Source organism: Ochotona curzoniae, unplaced genomic scaffold (assembly GCF_017591425.1).
Source record: "Ochotona curzoniae isolate NIBS_2020 unplaced genomic scaffold, NIBS_Ocur_1.0 contig_1482, whole genome shotgun sequence".
Classification (NCBI taxonomy): Eukaryota; Metazoa; Chordata; class Mammalia; order Lagomorpha; family Ochotonidae; genus Ochotona; species Ochotona curzoniae.
In genome coordinates, this window is record NW_024465100.1 from 7,205,154 (window position 1) to 7,224,526 (window position 19,373).

The following is a 19,373-nucleotide window of genomic DNA, read 5'->3' on the forward strand; positions in this document are numbered from 1 at the left end:
GCAAGAAGAACAGTTGTTGTTTTAAGATACCCAAATGCAGGCTCTAACCTGGTGGCTCACCTACCTAATTTTCCCCTGGCAAGTGCAGGAATTCCATGTTGGGTGCCGATTCATGTCTTGGCTGCTCCACTTCCAATCCAGCTCTCTGCTTATGGCTTGAGATAGCAGTGGAGGATGGCCCATAGCCTTGAGACCTGCACCCGTGTGGGAGACCTGGAGCAAGCTCCTGGCTCCTGGCTTCAGATTGGCTCAGCTCCAGTCATTCCGACCATTTGGGGAGTGATCCAGCGGATAAAAGAGGTTTCTCTCATTCTTTCTTTCTCTCTGTAGATCTGTCTTGCTAATAAAAATAAATGAATCTTCTTGAAAAAAGAAAAAAGACAAGCAATGGAAAGCACACTCTGCATCCAACAACTTTTGAGAAAGATTTGAATGGCAGGAAGATACATGGTGAGAAACCAACAGGCAGAAACCCTTTGAGACATAAATTGATGGCTGGAAGAGGAATAGAGGTAAGCCCGACCACAGGAGCCATAGAAGTCAATCGGCATATAACTTTTCACAATTATGAAATAAGAAGTTACAAACAGTTGCGCACAGGTGTCGGTGTTGACATATGTTGTCAGCTTGCTTGGGTAAACACCAAGGAACCCTAGTGATGGGTTGCATGCTAAGACGATGTGTAACTTCATAAGCATGTGCCACACTGACGTACACCATTTTGCATTCCATCAGTGAGAAATGAGTGTTTCTGCACATCTTCACTAGCTTTTTGGATAACTTTCTCATAGATTTGTAGCAGTAACTCACTTAAAGTTGTTCTCTGTAATGACATGTGAGATTTAGCTTGTTTTCACACACATCATTGCCATTTGAACATCTCCTTAAAGAATTTTTGCTGATTTCCCCCTGACACACACCGATTTTCAAATTGGGTTTCTCTTTCTATTATTGAATTCTAATAGCCTTTTTTTTTTTTTCCAAATTTGGGAATATGTCTTCTATGGGGTATGTTTTGCAAAAATATCTCCTCGTAGTCTGGTGGCTTGTCTTCTATTAATGATCCTTTGCACAACAAATATGGATTTAATGAAGTGTAACTTATCAATTTTTCTTCCATGAATTTTTTTTCAAGTGTTACTTCCGTCTTTGCCCATCTAAAAGTCTCCAAGGTGGCTTTTTTTTTTTCCATTATGTTCTCATTTGTTTTATAGTTCTGTTCTTTTTTAAATTTTAGGTGTTTGTTGTATCACACCTTGGTTTTTAGTGAAGAGTTTACAGTCAATGTCTGCATTCTTGTTGTTTGCCCTGCATATGTCATTGTTAGAGCACCATTTATTGCAAATGATATCCATTTTCCATTGGATTTTTGTTCCTTTGTCAAATATCGGTTTACTATACTTATATGGATCCACTTCTGGACTGTGTTCTACCCATTTATTCATTTGACAATGCCATGACGCCTTGAACACTGTAGTACCACAGTTACGTCTTGAAGTAGGGTACTGTCCATTTACCTACTTTATTCTTCAATATTGTGTTGGCTATTTTCTTGATTCAGTATGAAAAGTTTACAATCTGTTGATACATACAAAATAACTTGTATGAATTTTGATGGGATTTGCACTAAATCTATAGAACAAGTTGATAAAAACTGGTGTTTCTTACACTTCAAAAGAGGCAGAGTTGGAGAAAGGACTCTGATTTGCCTGAACAGGAAAATACTTTATTCCATAAGTGATCACAACCAGGTCAGGTGTATGCCAAAGGCGGGAAATTTGAACTCACTACCAGAATTTGGCCAGGTCAATATCAGGAGTCAGATGTCCCATCTGGATTTTGGGGGTTCGTAAATACTTGGACCATCCTCCACTCACTTTTCAGGTTTATTACAGCTGGGACTCAAACTAGCATTTGGATATGGGGTGTGGGCATCTATCATACCACAAGACTGATCCTGTGCAATTTTTTTTCATTATTAAACACCTACTTTTTTTTTTCCTAATTGTTCATGGGTCACTTTTGAAAATCTCAAACTAGTCTATTTCTCCAAATAACTTTTCATAGTTTCCATTAAATCATTCTACAATCACACACTTGCATAGTTTTAAAATTCTTGTAAGATTTGTTTTGTTTAAAACTTTTGTTTAAAACCGAATGGCCTCAGTGGTGGGGTTGAGGCAGGGAGGGAGTCAGGAGAAAAAAATTCCCTGCATGTGTACCCAAGCACTCGGGCAGTCTTTTGCTGCTTTCCCAGGAGCATCAGCTGGGAGCTGGATCAGAAGTGGAGCAGCAGGGATTCAAACCTGTGCCCTGCTATGGTATGCCAGAGTCACAGAAGTGTGCACCGCTGGCCCCAGTTCTACATTTTAACATGTGAAGTGTTTAACCAAAAAATGCATACAATTCATACAAAAACATGAGATGTTATCAGATTGGAAGGCATCATCTACCTTCTCGCAGTACAAGATTTTCTAATTCGGAAAACAGTCAACTTTTTGACCCTATTGTAATTTTTTTGTTTTTTTTTTTGCTTTGCTTTAGCTGAGGAAATTTATTACTATTTTATCAAGTATTTGTTTATTTTAAAAGTTTATTTATTTTTATTGCAAAGTCAGGTATGCAGAGAAGAGAGACAGAGAAGAAAAACTGACAGTTCACTTCCCAAGTGAGCACAAAGGCTGGTGCTGCGCAGATCCGAAGCCAGGAACCAGGAATTTCCTCCAGGTCTCCCACGCGGGTGCAGGGTCCCAAGGCTTTGGGCCGTCCTCAACTGCTTTCCCAGGCCACAAGCAGGGAGCTGGATGGGAAGCAGAGCTGCCGGGACTAGAACAGGCGCCCATATGGGATCCTAGTGCGTGCAAGGCAAGGACTTTAGCAGCTAGGCCACGCTGCCGGGCCCCAAGTATTTATTTTTATGAAGTTTCTCTCTTAACAATCAGAATGTAAATTTATGGTGATGAAGTGAATAATCCTGAATGTTAAGAGGCCGAGTCCAGTAAATTTTTGTGCATCATCCTTGCACAGGGGCCATACTAATCTTCTCTGTATTGTTCCAATTTTAGTCTAAAATGCTGCTGGAGCGAGCACCAGTTTTTTTTTTTTTTTTTTTTTTTTTAATAGTAACAAGTGTACTGACAATGTTCGGGATGCCGCAGGGACAAGGAGTCAGAGGCCAAACACTAACCAATTTCCCTTCAAAACAGAACGTGGGGATGGTCACCTAGTTCCTAAAACTCCCTTAAAAGGAGAAATAAGCTGCCCTAAGATATTAAGTCCAAGATCTCTCTGGCTCGCTCTCTCTCTCACACACACACACATTGGCACTGACCCTCATACTGCTTCCTGTTCCTTCCCTGTCATCGTGGACTCTAGCAAGTTCTTCCTGGCCCTACTTCTTCCGTATGGTCAAACTGGTGGCCCTGTAAAAACGGTTCTTTTTAGATACCGCCTTATTCCCACGAATGGGAATCTAGTTGCAGGCGGAACTCGGGTTTCTCCAGGGCCTCGGAGCCAGCAGGTGGCCTACGCTCAAGGCCCAAGGACAGGGGTTGGACCCTCGGGTTTCCTCAGGATTCGCTTCCCAAACTCAGCTCCCCCAGCACAAAAAGCCCACCGTCATGGGAACCTTCAGGGCTCCGCAGGGGTCGGGAGGACTCGGGTGGGAGTTCTCACGGAGCTGACGGGGTGGTTCCCCAGCATTCCCCCGCCCCCTCACAACCACCGTCAGAGACCCCACACCCCATCGACCGGCCCCATTGTGCCGAAAGAACTGGAAACCCAGCCGCGGCGCCCTGACGCAGGCCGAGGCCCCGCCCCGGCGTGACGCCAGCGTCAGCCCAGTCCCGGCGTCCTGTGCGGCCGCCCGCGGTCGAGCCCCGGCGAGAGGAATTTTCCCCCGTGAGCGGCTCCGGTTCAGTTGAAGCTGCTTGCTGTCCAGAGCCAGGTCGGCGACGCTGCCGCCTGCATCCGTTCGCTCTTCACCCCTTCGCTCGCCCGTCCCGCCCCGCCGAGTGCCCCCCAGCCCTCCCGCGAGGGCGCCCCGGGACGGAAGGACCCAGCAGCCTGTCGGCGCCCGCCGTTCTCGTGGTCGCCGTCGCCGTCGTCGTCGTGGTCGTCTCCGCCGTCGCCTGGGCCATGGCCAATTACATCCACGTCCCCCCCGGCTCCCCGGAGGTGCCCAAGCTGAACGTCACGGTGGCGGACCAGGAGGAGCAGCGCTGCCGGGAAGGGGCCCTGAGCCTCCTGCAGCACCTGCGGCCGCACTGGGACCCCCAGGAGGTGACCCTGCAGGTAACGCCCACACCGCGGCCCGACGCCCCTCGGGCCTCTCGGCCGCGGCCTCGGCGTCCCCCCGCTGCCCAAGTGCCCGGGATCCCCCCACTCCCCCCTCAGCCTCTTGGGAAGTGACCCCGAATTTCGTGCAACGGCCCCGGGAAGGTCACTCCCCCTTGGCCTCGCAGTTGCCTTGGGAGATCGTCTCCGGGTGGGGGCGGGGAGGGGCACTTTCTCTCTCTCTCTCTCTTTCTTTCTGGAAGCGGCTGCGTGGGTGACGCACCCCTTGCCTCACGGGCAAGATTCCTGTTGATAGTCGCCCCTCCTCCCACGGCTAGTCGGTACAAAACTGCAAAATCCACCCCTTGCGGCTGCCCTTGCACGGGCCTTCCATAAATAATGCAGTAATTAATCCTCTCTGAGCTTTCCCTTTCTCCTCCCTCCCCTCCGGCGTCAGTCCCATTGATGCCTCGCCCTGCGATGTGGGTTCCCTCCCCCCCCCCCCCCCCCATGTTGCGACTGGAGAAGTGTACTTGAATCTAGAGGACTGACCATGACCGTGCGTTGCTGACCACGGCCATGCCTTGCTAGATGCAGTTCCTCAGGGAACGCTTGACTCCATTCTTCGGAACTGTTCAAGCTTTCTCTTCTGGCCAATGAGTATCTGGTGTCACACGTATCTGAGGCTTGGGAATATTTCCTTTTCCTGAACCGCTGTGTATTTTAGATAGACCCCAAAAAGCGGGGAGGGAATGAAGGGAAAAAAAAGCCTTAAGAATGCAATAATTGAGTGTCTTTGGAGTGTTAAAATATTACGTACAGGGTATAGTTTTAGGAACGACTTACAAAAATGAGTTTCCTTTTTCCTTTGAGAAGAACAATCAAAGTTAGAGATTTTAGAGTCTGGGGTATTTGGGGGTTCTGTTTGTGACAATGAGCAGTCGTGAACGGACCTTCGTCTGCATTAGCCAAGTGATCAGCCTCGCTGTGATGGGTGAAGCACTCCACCACGTTTCTGGATTGAAGTCTTGGCTGAACTAGCAGGCTGCCTCTACGGAGATGAATAAAACATCAGAGTGCCCGAGGCCTAGAGCTTTCAGGAGTGTGACTTTCGGTTTCCTGCCGCCCAGAGATTTCCAAGCTGATAAAAAGGAAGCGTACGTGTTGAGAGCGGAAAAAAATTAGAAATGTAAAGGAAGTGTTTGTTAGCCTGGTATGTAGAAAAGAGTGAATCCAAAATGGTTCGCCGCGCAAGGAAGGAAACCTAACCCCCTCTAGTTGAGGAAATGCCTTTCAGATTGAAACTTCTTACTTTTTTAGTTTATTATTTATTAACTTATTTGTATGGAAGGTCCTAAAGCGATTTCGTTTCTTTCAGTCGGTTGTAAATTAGATATATCTGATTAATTACAGGCAGTGCTACTTCCTGGTACGCTCAACTGCTGGCAAATCATGTTACTTTCTAGGCCATGACTTTAAAACTTGAACTTTGAAATTTGCTTTGATGTGTTTGTCTGGAATGGCTGGAATGGCTCCCATAGGGCACTGTGGGGTTGGCGGTGCGGATTATAATCTTCCTGGATTTTTAAAATCATGTCGTTGCCCAAACAGTCATATTAGGTAGGTACTAGCTTTTTTAGTTGAGACTCAGTGAAGTAAAGCCAGGGTAAAGATAAAAATGGACAAAATACAGCACCATCAGACTGGTGATTGGAAAGTACCTACTTGTACCTGAATCTTGGCATCTGCGTGGCAACGTTAAAGACTCAGTGTGTGATATGAGTCAGGTAAACGCTCCCACTGACTTGGCCCCAAGTGTGATTAGCTGGAAATGCATCTCCTCCCCTTGCAAGTAAAGCTTTTGGAACAATCTGGCTGAACTGATGGTTTATTCAGCTCTCAACTCAATAGCTCTCTTGCTAACTTATTTCAAGATCTAACTTTTGGAGCTGTCTGCATTTCCTTGGGTAGTTAATTGTGTGTAGGGGGACTACGTTTTGGTTCAACAGAATAATTTTCAAGGACCTCTGAGAATTGCTTTGCATTCTGAAAAAAGCTAATGAATTAGTGGCTTAGATAGTCCAGTATATTCTCTTAGGGTTTTTGCACAAAGATGAATAATCTTGTTTTGTGATTAATTTGTCACTCTGCACATTTTCCCATAACTTGAGACCTATTGTAAGGTGATGTCAAAGTCTTACTACTTCAGATAATAAGACCCTAGTTAGTCCTGGATAGAATAGATCTAGCATACCTACGGTTTTCCTAGGGTCTCAGTAAGATTGTTTGCTCTGTGGGATCTTAGCTGAATTGAGTTTTACAATAACACTCTTATTATTTTGGTCAAGAATGTGAGGTTTGGCTTTGAGTCCAAGTCCCGTATTTCGCTTGCCCTGTTCTCCTGGTCAAGTTACTTGGCCTTCTCAGGCCTCTGTGTTTTCAGCTGTAAAATGAATCCAGTGATAGTCCTACTTCAAAGAGTTGTTATGAGGGGGAAAAATGCTATTCTGGTGGTTATTGCTGCCGAGCATCCATTACATGTGGATGCCTGAATCAAAGAACAAACGCCTTCTCTTTGAAATTCCTAGTCTGATGGGGAAAACAAATAAGAAAAGAATTGCGGGTCAAGCTCCTCTCATTGCCTGGTTCTGGACTGCTGTAGTACTGAACACACAGATGCTGAGACATGACGTAGTATTTGCTTATAAGTTAAACACATTCTCCCTTGTTCTTTAAACCATTGCTGGGCTACTTAAAATACACAGTAAAGTGTAAATACGTGTAAATTGTTTTTACACTGTATTGTTATAGGGCATGACAAAAAATAATAGTAATGTTTTTAGTACAAGTGTACTTTAGGGAAATTTTTTAGGTTGAATCCAGAGATAGAAGGCTGCCCACAGAATGTTTTTGGAATGAACATTTAAATGTTTGTATCCAAAGATTATATAAGAACACTTAGACACATGTTGTTCTTTCTGTTGTACTACAACTTTTTGCATGTGTTTGTATAGCATTTTTTGAAGTCTTCAATTTTGAGCTTAACATCTGAATACACTATCTTACAAACTGATCTTTGTGTTAGTTGTGTAGCTACATGACAGTTTTCATATCTCCTTACTCTTTTTTTCTATTGGATATAAATACTTAAATATTCTATTAGAAATCAATAACCTGGGCCCTGTGCGATAGTGTAGTGGTTAAAGTCCTTGCCTTGCATGCCCAGAATCTCATATGGTTGACGGTTCTAGTTCTGGTGGCCCTGCTTCCCATTCAGTTCTCTGCTTGGGGCCTGGGAAAGGAGTTGAGGACGGCCCAAAGTCTTGGGACCCTGCACCCAGGTGGGAGACCCAGAAGTTCCTGGCTCTTCGCTTCGGATTGGCTCAGCTCCAGCTGTTGCGCTCACTTGGGGAGTGAACTATCAGACAGAAGATCTTCCTCTCTGTCTCTCCTCCTCTCTGTATATCCACCTTTCAATAAAAATAAATATATATTTTTAAAAAAAAGGAAAGCAATAACCCCTTTTATTATTGATGTTTAACATTTAATATAGTTCTTTGATTTGAATGAAGAGAATGATCTGTTCAGTTGCTTTGTTCACCTCCAGTGTTCTAATTTAATAATTGATATTCTTCTTTGTTTGAATTTTTTTTTTAATTTTTCAGCTTCTTGAAAGGCAGAGTGGCAGGGAGGAGTAGAGACAAAGAGATTTTCATCTGCTGATTTATTCCCTATATGTCTAAGGCAGCCAGAGCTGGTCCAGGCTGGAGCCGGGAGCCTGCAGCTCCATCTGGCTCTCCAACAGGGCTGATACTTGAGCTGTCTTCTGCTGTCATCCCGGTTACATTAGCATGAAGCTGGATGGGAAGCTGAGTGGCTGGAACTCAAACTGTCACTCTGTTAACGAGCTGTGATTGTAAGAAATAAATTGAAGCTTAACCTCTTGGGCCACAGCACCTGCCCCTCTTTTCTGTTTTCGGAGAGATGAGTTTGTTCCTTACTGTAAGGAAAAGCTTCTGAAAATCTCAGATAAATTAATGTGGTAAATTGCCAGAAGTGTAGGGAATTGATAGAAATTTTAGAACATATAAAAGATCACAGTTTATTTTGAGTATGATTTTTGATCAATGAATTAGGTTCAGCTTCCATCTGTTCTCCCAATGGATTGTTTGGTGCAGCAGTTAAGATGTGGCTTGGGGTGTGGGTGTTGTGTGTAACTGGCTACGCTGCTTCCTGTGAGTCTGGCTGCTCCTCTTCTGATTCAGCTTCCTGCTAGTGTACCTGGGAAGGTGGAGGTGGCCCCTGCGTCCGTGGGGGAGACCTGCAGGAAGCTCCTGGCCCCTGACTCTTGGCTTTGGCTAGCCAGCCCCTGCCATTGAGAAAGTGAATGTGAAAGTCTTTTTTTTTTTTTTTTGAAAGAGTAAGAGAAGGAGGGAGACACCAAACATCCGCAGTGGCCAGGGCTGGATCAGGCTGAGGCCAGAGCCCAGGTGCTTCTCCATGGGCCTCCCACCTGGGTGCCGGGGGCCAGGCACTTGGGGCAGTGTTCCACTTCTGGGCTAGGCACATTAGCAGAAACTGGGTTGGAAGTACAGCCGCTGAAATCCGAACTGGTGCCCGGTGTCCATATGGGATGCTGGCATAAAAGGCCATGACCCACTGCATTTCCTGTTTAAAACCTTTTGATTACAGATAAGGGGAAGATTAAGGTTTGGTTATTTGTTTTGGTGATTTTCATTTATTTATTTATTTTTTGGTGAATGACAAAGATAGGGATACAGTAGAACATCTGCTATACTTAAGGGATCAGAGTATTTCTTGATTTTTAAGTTTGAAAAACTTTTTTATTCTCTGATATGCCAGATTGGCTGCCAATAAATTTTAACATCCTTTTAAAAATTGTAGTTTATAGCAAACACACAGAAAAATACTTGAAACAAATTGTGAAATAAATACCTGCGTAATTCTTAATAGGGGAAGGAAAGAAATTTCTAGCAACGCTGAGTATCTCCATATCCCTTCCTGGTCCTCTTCCTCCCTCTAGTGGTAACCACAGTAGCAGTGTTTTTTTTTTTGTTTTGTTTTTCTTTTAAGATTATTTTTTGCCGAAAGGCAGAATTGACAGAGAACAGACTGAACAGGGTCTTCCACTCTATTACACTCCCATCATGAGCACGGTGGCTGGTGCTGAGCTGAGCTGAAGCCAGGAGCCAGGAGCTTCCTCCAGATCTCCTGTGTGGGCCCAGAGGACCAAGCATTTGAGCTGTCCTCTACTGTCTTCCCAGGCCATAAGCAGGGAACTGGATGAGAAGTAGAGAAGCTGGGGCACCAAATGGCTCCACGTGGAATGCCAGTGCCACAGGCTTAGGATCAGCTAACTGTGCCACCACACTGGCCCCTTACCTCATTGTTTAATGAACATAACAATGTTTAGAATTAGTTCTTTTTTCTTAAGTGTTACAAGAAATAATATGCTAGGTATATAATCATCTCTTCTTTTAAGAGAGACCACACAAATGTGAAATAATTTAGTTTTATTAGAAAAGAGATGTATATAAAACTTTGGATAGTGCAAGAAGGACTTTGTTTCCTATTATTCCTATTCTGTTCACAACTGTTCTTTTGTTAATTACCTTTTTTTCTTAAAGATTTATTTTATTTTTATTGGAAAGGCAGATATACAGAGAGGAGAGACAGAGAGGAAGATCTTCCGTCCGATGATTCACTCCCCAAGTGAGCGCAATGGCCGATACTATGCCGATCCGAAGCCAGGAGCGTCTTCCGGGTCTCCCACGTGGGTGCAGGGTCCCAAAGCCCTGGGTTGTCCTCAACTGCTTTCCTGGGCCACAGGCAGGGAGCTGGATGGGAAGCAGGGCCTCTGGGATTAGAACTGGCGCCCATATGGGATCCCGGGCGTGCAAGGCGAGGACCTTAACCACTGTGCCACCGCGCCGGGCCCTGTTAATTACCTTTTACTTTGCCCAGGCATTTTATGTAGGTGCAATCACATGGGAAAGCTTTATATTCCTTTTTTTCATAGGCCTGCAAAAACATTTTTCGTGTTTTTATGGTGTTGACTATACTTTTTGATAGCTACAGGCATAAAATTTGATCATGTTAACATCACATAGTTAAATTACTGTTAAAATGGTAGTGGGTTTTAAATTCTAAAGAAAAGAAAGTAAATCTAAGCCTAATTCTGCTATAAAAATGTAAATCATGTAAAAATGCAAATCATGTAAAATATTTGAAATACAAGACTGTTAAATGAAAAGTAAAATGTCTAATTCCAATTTCAAGTCATTCTCTTTTTTTTAATTTATTTTTTATTGGAAAGTCAGATATATAGAAAGGAGGAGAGACAGAAGGGAAGATCTTCCATCCAATGATTTACTCCCCAAGTGAGCGTAACGGCCGGTACTGCGCCGATCCGAAGTCGGGACCCAGGAACCTCTTCTAGGTCTCCCATGCAGGTGCAGGGTCCCAAGGCTTTGGGTGTCCCTGACAACTTTCCCGGGCCACAAGCAGGGAGCTGGATAGGAAGTGGAGCTGCCGGGATTAGAACTGGCATTCATATGGGATCCCGGGGCGTTCAAGGCAAGACTTTAGCCATTAGGCCACGCTGCCAGGCCCAAATCATTCTCTTTTAAGGTGATTTTGTGTACATTTTCTTCTAAAAATCAGTAAATTACCAATCTTCCATCTACTAATGCAATATCGCCACAGCAGCAGGGGTGTGTCAGCCTGAAGCCAGCAGTCTGGAATTCCATTCAGGTCCTTCTTGGGCCATTTTTTTCCAGTTTTTCTAGGTGCATTAGCAGGAAGCAGAATCCAAAGTAGAGCAGCTGGAACTCAAAATAGTGCTCATCTGGGATGCTGGCACCGCAGGCTACACAGCTCACGTTGCTGTGCCACAGTGCTAACCCCAATTAAGTTATTCTGTATGTTTTTTTTTTTTAAACCAAATGTTTACTTTCCAAATTTGATTTATTTATTAGAGCGAGACGGAGAGAGCTCTCTCATTCACTGGTTCACTCTCCAAATGTCCACAGTGGGCCTGGGCCACACGTGGTGCCAGGAATTCAGACTAGATCTCTGGCAGGAAGAGGATCACTGTGTGTTAATGCACAGCTTCAGCACAGAACTGACTGGGGGACAGGGCACTGCACCCCAACAGGTGGCACTGTGTGGGGAGACAGGCATCCTAGCCACTAGGCTCAAAGCCAGAACTCAAAGTGTGTCTCGCACGAGGTCGCAGGCACTTGAGCCTGCCTCTCAGGATGTGTTCAATGGAAGCTGGATTGGAAGCATCCTCACCAAGAACTAGCACTCTTATGTGATGTGGGCATGACAGGTGACAGTGTAATGTGCTGAGCCTCAACACCCACCCTGTGTTATTGTCTTTAATTTGTTAAAGAAGATTATTTACTTGAAAGTCAGACTTGCAGAGAGAGAGAATTTTATCTGTTGCTACATTCCTCAGATGTCTTTAATGGCCAGGGTAGGGCTGGGCAGAAGCCAGGAACTAATTCTGGTCTCCCATGTGGATCGTGGGGCCCCCAAACTAGGACCCTGTTCACTTCCTATTTACAACACTGTAACAGCGTCTCTGCCAATTTAATTCCCTCTCCTATGGGGGAAAAAAATCACTCTGCACTGTTTGCAGAGTAACTTTTCTATAATACAAATATGAACATAACTAAAAATGTTCAAAGGGCTCCACACTGCTTGTAAAGTCCACCTACTTGGGGAATAGAAATTTCCTGAAATCTGGGCCCAGCAGCTGGTGTAGTGGCAAAAGTCCTCGCCTTGAATGCGCCGGGATCCCATTTGGGCGCCGGTTCTCATCCCTGCAGCTCCACTTCCCATCTAGCTTCCTCCTTGTGACCTGGGAAAGCAGTCGAGGACGGCCCAAAGCCTTGGGACCCTGCACCCACGTGGGTGACCTAGAAGAGCTCCTTGCTCCTGGCTTTGAATCAGTTCAGCTCCAGCCATTGCGGCTGCTTGGGAAGTGAATCAGTGAACGCAAGATCTTCCTCTCTGTTTCTTCTCCTCTCTGTATATCTGACTTTGCAATAAAAATAAATAAATCTTCAAAAAAAATTTACTTATTTGAAAGTCAAGTTACACAGACAGATGGAGAGAGAATATTATGGAAGTCTACTGGTTCACACCCTAAATGGCTGCAATGATGGGGCTGGGCCAAGCCAGAGTCAGGAGCTTTTTCTGTGTCTTGTACATGGGTACATGGGCCAAAGCACTCGGGTCGTCATGTGCTGCTTTCCCAGAGGCGTGAGAGGGGAGCAGGATGAGAAGTGGAACAGCCTGGGATCTGGAACCAGCACCTACATAGGATACTAGTGTCACAGTGCCAGCCATGCGTGCCTGATTTTCTTAATACTGGCATGTCAATATGAATTTCAGAAAATATTCAACCTGTTAGCCCATGAATTTGGAATTTTCCCCATGTGTCTGCCAGGACACAGGGACCATTTCCTCCCCTCTGTCAGTGTGAGTCCCTTGCTTGAAGTGCTCTTCCCTGAGCCTTGGGTAGTGTCCTCACACGTGTGTCCTGCTCAGTACTCTTCTGAATATTTTGTAGGAACCTTTGCAAATCTGTGGAGTTCTCTCTTTTTGTCTTTCTTCCTCTGTGTGCTTTAGGATTCTGCCCTGTGTACCGTACCTGTCAGAATATCCCTCGACACGCAGTTGATCTCGCAGCACTTGCAGCCCTGTCAGTGTTCCAGTTCTGTGTTGGGTCTGGGAGTTCTCTTATATGGCATTGAGCTGCGACATTGTTAGATGACCGGTTTTGTTTTCTAAAATCTATTATCTTTAAAGTTGTTTCTTTATATGTTTTGTCTGACTTTTGATTTTGCTTTTGCAGAGCAGTTTTTTTTTCAAGTAGGAGAGTAAATTCTGTCCCTGTTAGTTTGTCCTTGACTAGAGGGAATGTGGCCCAATAAATTATTTAGGCCAGTGATTTTTCACCCTTTCCTCTGGGGGTGAGAACACTGTGTTCCAACAAAATCACCTGCCACAGTGCTGTATGTTAAATAAACAGAGGTGGGCTGATGGCAGTGTGACCCACAGGCCTTGCTGTGTCCTGGGGCAACAGCAGAACTTTGCCCACTTGGCTGTCCATGTCTGTTCTCTCAGCATTTCACAGCCCTGATTGGAAACCACAAGTAAGTATATAAAAAATAAATGAAGATATGATGCAGTCACTAGTTAAAGAAGGAAGAGGGGGCCTGCATCGTCGCTTAGCAGGCAAGGCTGTTGCCTGCAACACCCATGTGGAATGGCAGTTTATGTCCCAGTTGCTCTGTTTCCAGTCCAACTCCACGCTAATCTGTAATTAGTGACAGTATCTGCTATTGATGATTATCAAGTTTTTAGTACTGGTTAACTTGATAAAATTAAGATTTACAGAAATAGCAGATAATATCAGAAATGGACACATTGACTACAATGATTCTATCAAGAAATTTGTGAGCAGGGAAGAAGAAATTAGAAATTCGCTGTTGGACGTGAGTGGGATGAATGACCATATAGTCTGCCTTTCCATCTCCTGGCGTGTTGCCCTTGTACCGTTCCCTGCCTTTCTCCTGGCCTTCGCCTGCCTCCCATGGTGTCTTGCCAGGAAGCTGAATCTGAAGTGGGCCTAGGACTCCACCTGGGCATTCAGTAGGACTTGTAGTACCTTTTTTTTTTTTTTTAAATTATTTATTTCTATTGGAGAGGCAGATTTACAGAGAGAAAGGTCATGTGTCCGCTGGTTCATTCCCCAAATGGCTGCAATGGCTGAAGCTGAGCCAATCCGAAGCCAGGAGCTTCGGGTCTCTGAGGCATGCACAGGTCCCAAGGCTTTGGGCCGTCCTCTACTGCTTTCCCTGGGGCCACAAGCAGGGAGCTGGACGGGAACTGGAGCAGTTGGGATGCGATCTGGCATCCATATGGGATGTTTGCACTTACAAAGTGGGGGTTTAGCCACTGAGCCATCGCGGTAGGCCCAGCTATTGCCCAGTGCCCATCTCTGTGATGTTTCTTTCATTCTCATGTTCTAAAATTACAAAGATCTGAAAGCTTGATAGGATTCCAAGTCACAGGTGATAAAATGTGGCAAAGCGTATCCTCTCAGGAGGTCTAACAGCCTTAGTGGGTGTGAGTTCAGGAGGTACGCAATAAATCCTATTGTAAACTGCCCCATCTGGCTTTCATGTAGTGGTCTGACTTGCTCAGACTTGTTGTGAATAGTTATTACATTCCAAGTTGTCAGAAATTTATTTTCTAATTCTGTTGTTTCACATTTGTCAGTTGAACTTCTTTGGTAAAGAAATTTTCTCATTAATTTGGTGATTTCAGTACTGTGAAGTACATTTCATAAAATGCACAGGATGCATGCTTAATTGTGTTTTAACCTACATGAGTGATATTTTAATTAAGATTTGTTGATTTTAGGCCCAGCGTGGTAGCCTAGAGGCTAAAGTCCTCACTTTGAACGCACGGGAGCCCATATGGTCGCCGGTTCTAATCCTGGCAGCCCCGCTTTCCATCCATTTCCCTGTGTGTGGCCTGGGAAAGTAGTCGAGGATGGCCCAAAGGCTTGGGACTGTGCACCCTTGTGGGAGACCTGGAAGAGGCTCCTGGGTCCTGGCTTCAGATTGGTGTAGCTATGGCTATTGCAGCCACTTGGGGGGTGAGCCATCAGACAGAAGATCTTCCTCTCTGTCTCTTCTCTGTATATCTGACTTTGCAATAAAAATAAGATAAATCTTAAAAGAAATTGTTGATTTTAAAAAGTAAAGCAAGTGAGGCACACCAGCCTCCATTTGGCAGTTAACTTCCCCAAGTGGCTCAACAGGCAGATCTGGGCCAAGCTGAAACCAGGCGTGAGCCAGGAGTGAGGAACTCCATCCTGGTCACCCAGATATAAAATATAAAAACAAAAAAATGCTGAGAAAAAAATGTGGGAAGTTGAGCTGATCTGAAGCCAGCAGTCTAGAGTTTCTTCTGGGTCTTCCATGTGAAAGTGGCCCAAGGCTTTGGCCCATTCTATGTTGCTTTCACAGGTCATAAACAGCTAAATCAAGTGAAGAGCGGGCCATGAGCTGGTGCCTGTGTGGGATGCTGACACTGCAGATAGAGGATTAGTGTGCTGTGATACCATGTTAGCCCCCAGCTACAACATTTTAAAGAAACTCTTGGATTGTCGAAATTGGTTAAATGCTAGGTCTTTGTCTTATTTCTGACACCCATGTTGCTTTTTGAAGCTGTGTGGTGAGGTAAAGCAGGGAACAAGATTTAAAATCTGTGATAAGCTCATCCAGTATTTAAAAGCCGTTAATATTTAAACTAAAGATTTAAAGTGATTAGGATTAGTTGTACCCTTTTTAAGGATTAAAGTTTAACAGAATATGGTCATATAAAACTGATTATGAGGGGGCTGGCATGGTAGCCTAGCAGCTATAGCCCTCGCCTTGAGTGCTCTGGGATCCCATATGGGCGCCAGTTCTAATCCTGGCAGCCCTGCTTCCCATCCAGTTCCCTGCGTGTGGCCTGGAAAAACAGTTGAGGATGGCCCAAAGCCTTAGGACCCTGCACCCACGTGGAAGACCTGGAAAAGGCTTCAGGCTTCTGGCTTTGAATTGGCTCAGCTCTGGCTGTTGCAGCTGCTTGAGGCATGAATCAGCAGATGGAATATCTTCCTCTGTTTCTCCTCTCTGTATATCTGACTTTGCAAGAAAAATAAAATAAATTTTTGGAAAGAAAACCCTGAATATAGCTTAGTGGTACTTTGAGAATAACTGTTGAATGGCATATAAGTCTAACTGAATTGAAGGCTTTGCCAGTAAAAAGAAAAGAATTTTCTGAAAAGTAGGGTCACAGCGCAAGGGAGAGGGTAGAGATCTTCCACTGCCTGCTTCACTGCTTTCAACACTCCAAATAGTCCCTTTCAGTCAGACCAGAGCCGACGGGGTCCATTTCAGCAGTCTGGGTCCATTTTGGGTCTCCCATGTGAATAGCAGGGCCCCCGGGACTCAGGACATCATGCACCATCTTAGATACATGAGCAGGAAGCTGCATGTAATGTGGTGGGGCCAGCTGTTGAACTGGCATGCTAGTAAGGGTTGTGGGTGTCCCAGCAGTGGCTTCCAGAGTTCCAGTCTGTAACTGGACACACGAAAGACTGAGTTAGTGTAGTGGAAAATGAAAGGATTTTCAAGTGGTTTCAAGAACTAGAATTGCTAAAATATTTATCTGCTTTGTTATACTTTCTATGCTCAGATTTCAAAAATGATTGGAAGTGCTAAGAGTTCTTGAAAACTCCCAATGATCTATTTAGAAAATGTTATAGAAACCCCTACTTCTCTTTTTATCTTCCTCTAATTAGGGTTGCACTTCTCTTTTTAGCCATCACATTCCACTTTAAGCAGTTCAAACTTGAGTACATAACATATTTAATGTGTGTTTAGTAATCTTTAAAATTAATATTAAAATAGAATTTGTTTGTAAGTTGGAAATTGTAGAGTTATAAATTCTGGTCACTGTGCTATCCTAGGAAAGGGCAGCATTCTCTTCCAGCAGGAGTTTCCCATCCGTTGGAGTAGGAGAGATGGTGCAGTGATTGCAGCATGAAGCAGACCAAGATAGAGTAGGTGTTAAAGCATTGCACAGAAATACCAGAGGCGGTGTTTCTGGGTCAAGGGATTCCTAATTATTGTAGGAATTAAGGGCAGCATTTAAACATGAGCCTTTCTTTTTATTTAAAATAATTACAAATACTCTAGACAAAATTGTATCCAAAGGTGATTTTATGGTAAAAAGTGGATATTTTCTTTTAATTAGATATAACTCACTCCTTGTTTTTTCCCGTTTTCCACCCTCTTTCTTTACAGCTCTTCACAGATGGAATCACCAATAAACTTATTGGCTGCTATGTGGGGAATACCATGGAGGATGTAGTCCTGGTGAGAATTTATGGCAATAAGACCGAGTTGTTGGTTGATCGAGATGAGGAAGTGAAGAGTTTCCGAGTGTTACAGGCTCATGGCTGTGCACCACAGCTCTACTGCACCTTCAACAACGGCCTGTGCTATGAGTTTATACAGGGAGAGGCGTTGGATCCAAAGCATGTCTGCAATCCAGCCATTTTCAGGTACATTTCCATTTCTCAATTTCTACTTTAGAAATATGAGAGTATTTAGTGTGGTAAAGTTGTTTGTTGTTGTTAAAGATGTCTGTATTTGAAAGAGAATTAGCTAGTAGGAGAGGCGGAGAGAGATCCTCCATCTTCTGGTTGAGTCCCCAGCAGAGCAGTGGCCCGTCCAGAAGTCTGCAGCTCCACCTGGGCCTTAATGTAAGTGACAGGGTCCAAGGGTGTGGACCTTCTTCCACTGCTTTCAGGTGCATTAAACAGGGAGCATGTAGAACTCCAACCAGCACTTGTGTGGTATGATGGCCTTGCAGCTTGCAAGCTGCCTAACTGCCGCACCCAGTGCTGGGCCCCAAAACAATTAGATAAGTTGACTGGAGGAAAGGCTGGCTTGGATTCAGATAGAATATATATGTACACTGTAGAAGATTACTAGAGAAATGTCCACATGAGTTTTCTTGACAATTAATAGAGAGTAAGCCATTAGCTTTAAGTGAGTATCCACACGCCATCTCCCACTGTTCCGACTGCTAGAACAAAGAGCTCTGTTCACCTGTTGCCCAGGGTCTTCAGGCTCTGAGTGTGCAGGTTGCAGCACAAACCAATTTTAACTTTGACAGTAAAGGCGTCAATATGATAAATTTAATGGCTTTGTTTAATTCTCATCCTGCGTGTGCAAGATACTGACAACTTTACCTTTAAGCTATGGCTTAGTTGTAAAGCATGCAGAAATCTATAATTCCCCCAAAAACCTGCAGTGGCCTCTGACTGGGGCCAAAATCTGGAGTCAGGGACAGCCCCAGTGTCATTGGTAGGAATGCATCAGCTGAGCTGTTGTTGCCTTCGTTTAGGGTCTGTATAAGCAGGGGGTGAAGTCAGCAGGGGAGCCAAGTATGAAACTAAAGTGCTTCAATAAGTGGAGGCTTAGCCACTAGACCCAGACACTTACCTTAGCGTAAGAGACACTGTTTAATACTGAATATAAAATAAATGCTATGTAAATAGTTGCTATCCTGTATTTTTAAAGAATACTAATAGGGAAAAAAAATGTCTGTACCCAGTGTTCAATACAGATACAGCCACTGTAGGCCTAACAGGGCATATGAATGAGACACGAGGTGAACAGTGCTCCAACAGTGAACACTGGAGAGACAGGATCTGTGAAATTGTGAGAGATTAGAGCAAGATAGATACCTGACCTGTGTGGATTGTGTATACTGCTCAGCATCCAATAAATTCAAATCTTTGCTTTCTGGAACTTTCTGAAATTTATTTTTTTCTGAAAATTTTTTTTTTGTTCTGTAGTTGATTAAGGTTGTTGAATCTTGAGGTAAATGGTCACATTTTACTGTATGAATTTTTGTTTTAGAGTTTGAATGTATTTACCTGGGAGGGATAGAGAGAGGCTGGGGGAGAGAAAGTGCCAGAGCTACTAGTTGGGAGCTCAGTGCAGGTGATATGTCAGTGGCAGGAGCTGGGGGCAGCACTGCCATCTCCCAGGGAGCTGGAGTCAGGAACTGGTGCTGCAGGTGGGGCCCAGGCGTCCTGATGAGGGTGTGAGTCTCCTAACCAGCACACCTATGTCTGACCCTCTTAATATTAAAGTATTAATATATATATAATATATTAAAATAATATTCTTTGGGGGGCACTTGAAGTTTTCATGAAATTAATTAGGTGCCTAAGTACTGTATGGAAGATAGTTCAAAAAGTTCATGAAAAATGAAATTAAAATGAAGCTTATTTGGTAGAGAATTGTTTTGAAATCTGTACATAGTTTCTGCTACAGTTTTCCTTTTCCACATAAACCTTTTAAATTATCCTTATTAGTTCATCGTATAAGAGACTACCATAAAAATAGATTTGTTTTTCCTATAGTCTAAAAAACATAAATATGTGGTCTTGGGGGAGAGAAAGTCAGCCCGTTGTTTCATTTCTGTAA

At 44.2% G+C, this 19,373-nt stretch overlaps 1 protein-coding gene and 1 non-coding gene across 4 annotated transcripts in view; one reads left to right on the forward strand and one right to left on the reverse strand.

The window, feature by feature from the left end:
• Positions 1–2,982: 2,982 nt before the first annotated feature.
• Positions 2,983–3,090, reverse strand: LOC121148416. The gene has a single exon (XR_005882554.1). It is a non-coding gene; the product is annotated as a U6 spliceosomal RNA (small nuclear RNA).
• A 685-nt stretch (positions 3,091–3,775) lies between these two features.
• ETNK1 (ethanolamine kinase 1) overlaps positions 3,776–19,373 on the forward strand; it is a 40,149-nt gene continuing 24,551 nt past the window's right edge. Inside the window, exons 1-2 of one of the 3 annotated variants that reach the window (XM_040967759.1) lie at positions 3,776–4,293; positions 17,175–17,434. In XM_040967759.1, the coding sequence (XP_040823693.1) occupies positions 4,138–4,293; positions 17,175–17,434 (416 nt within the window). In that variant the 5' untranslated portion in view covers positions 3,776–4,137. The remainder of the gene's footprint in view (positions 4,294–17,174; positions 17,435–19,373) is intronic. The other 2 variants (XM_040967760.1, XM_040967761.1) reach the window with 2 other exon arrangements.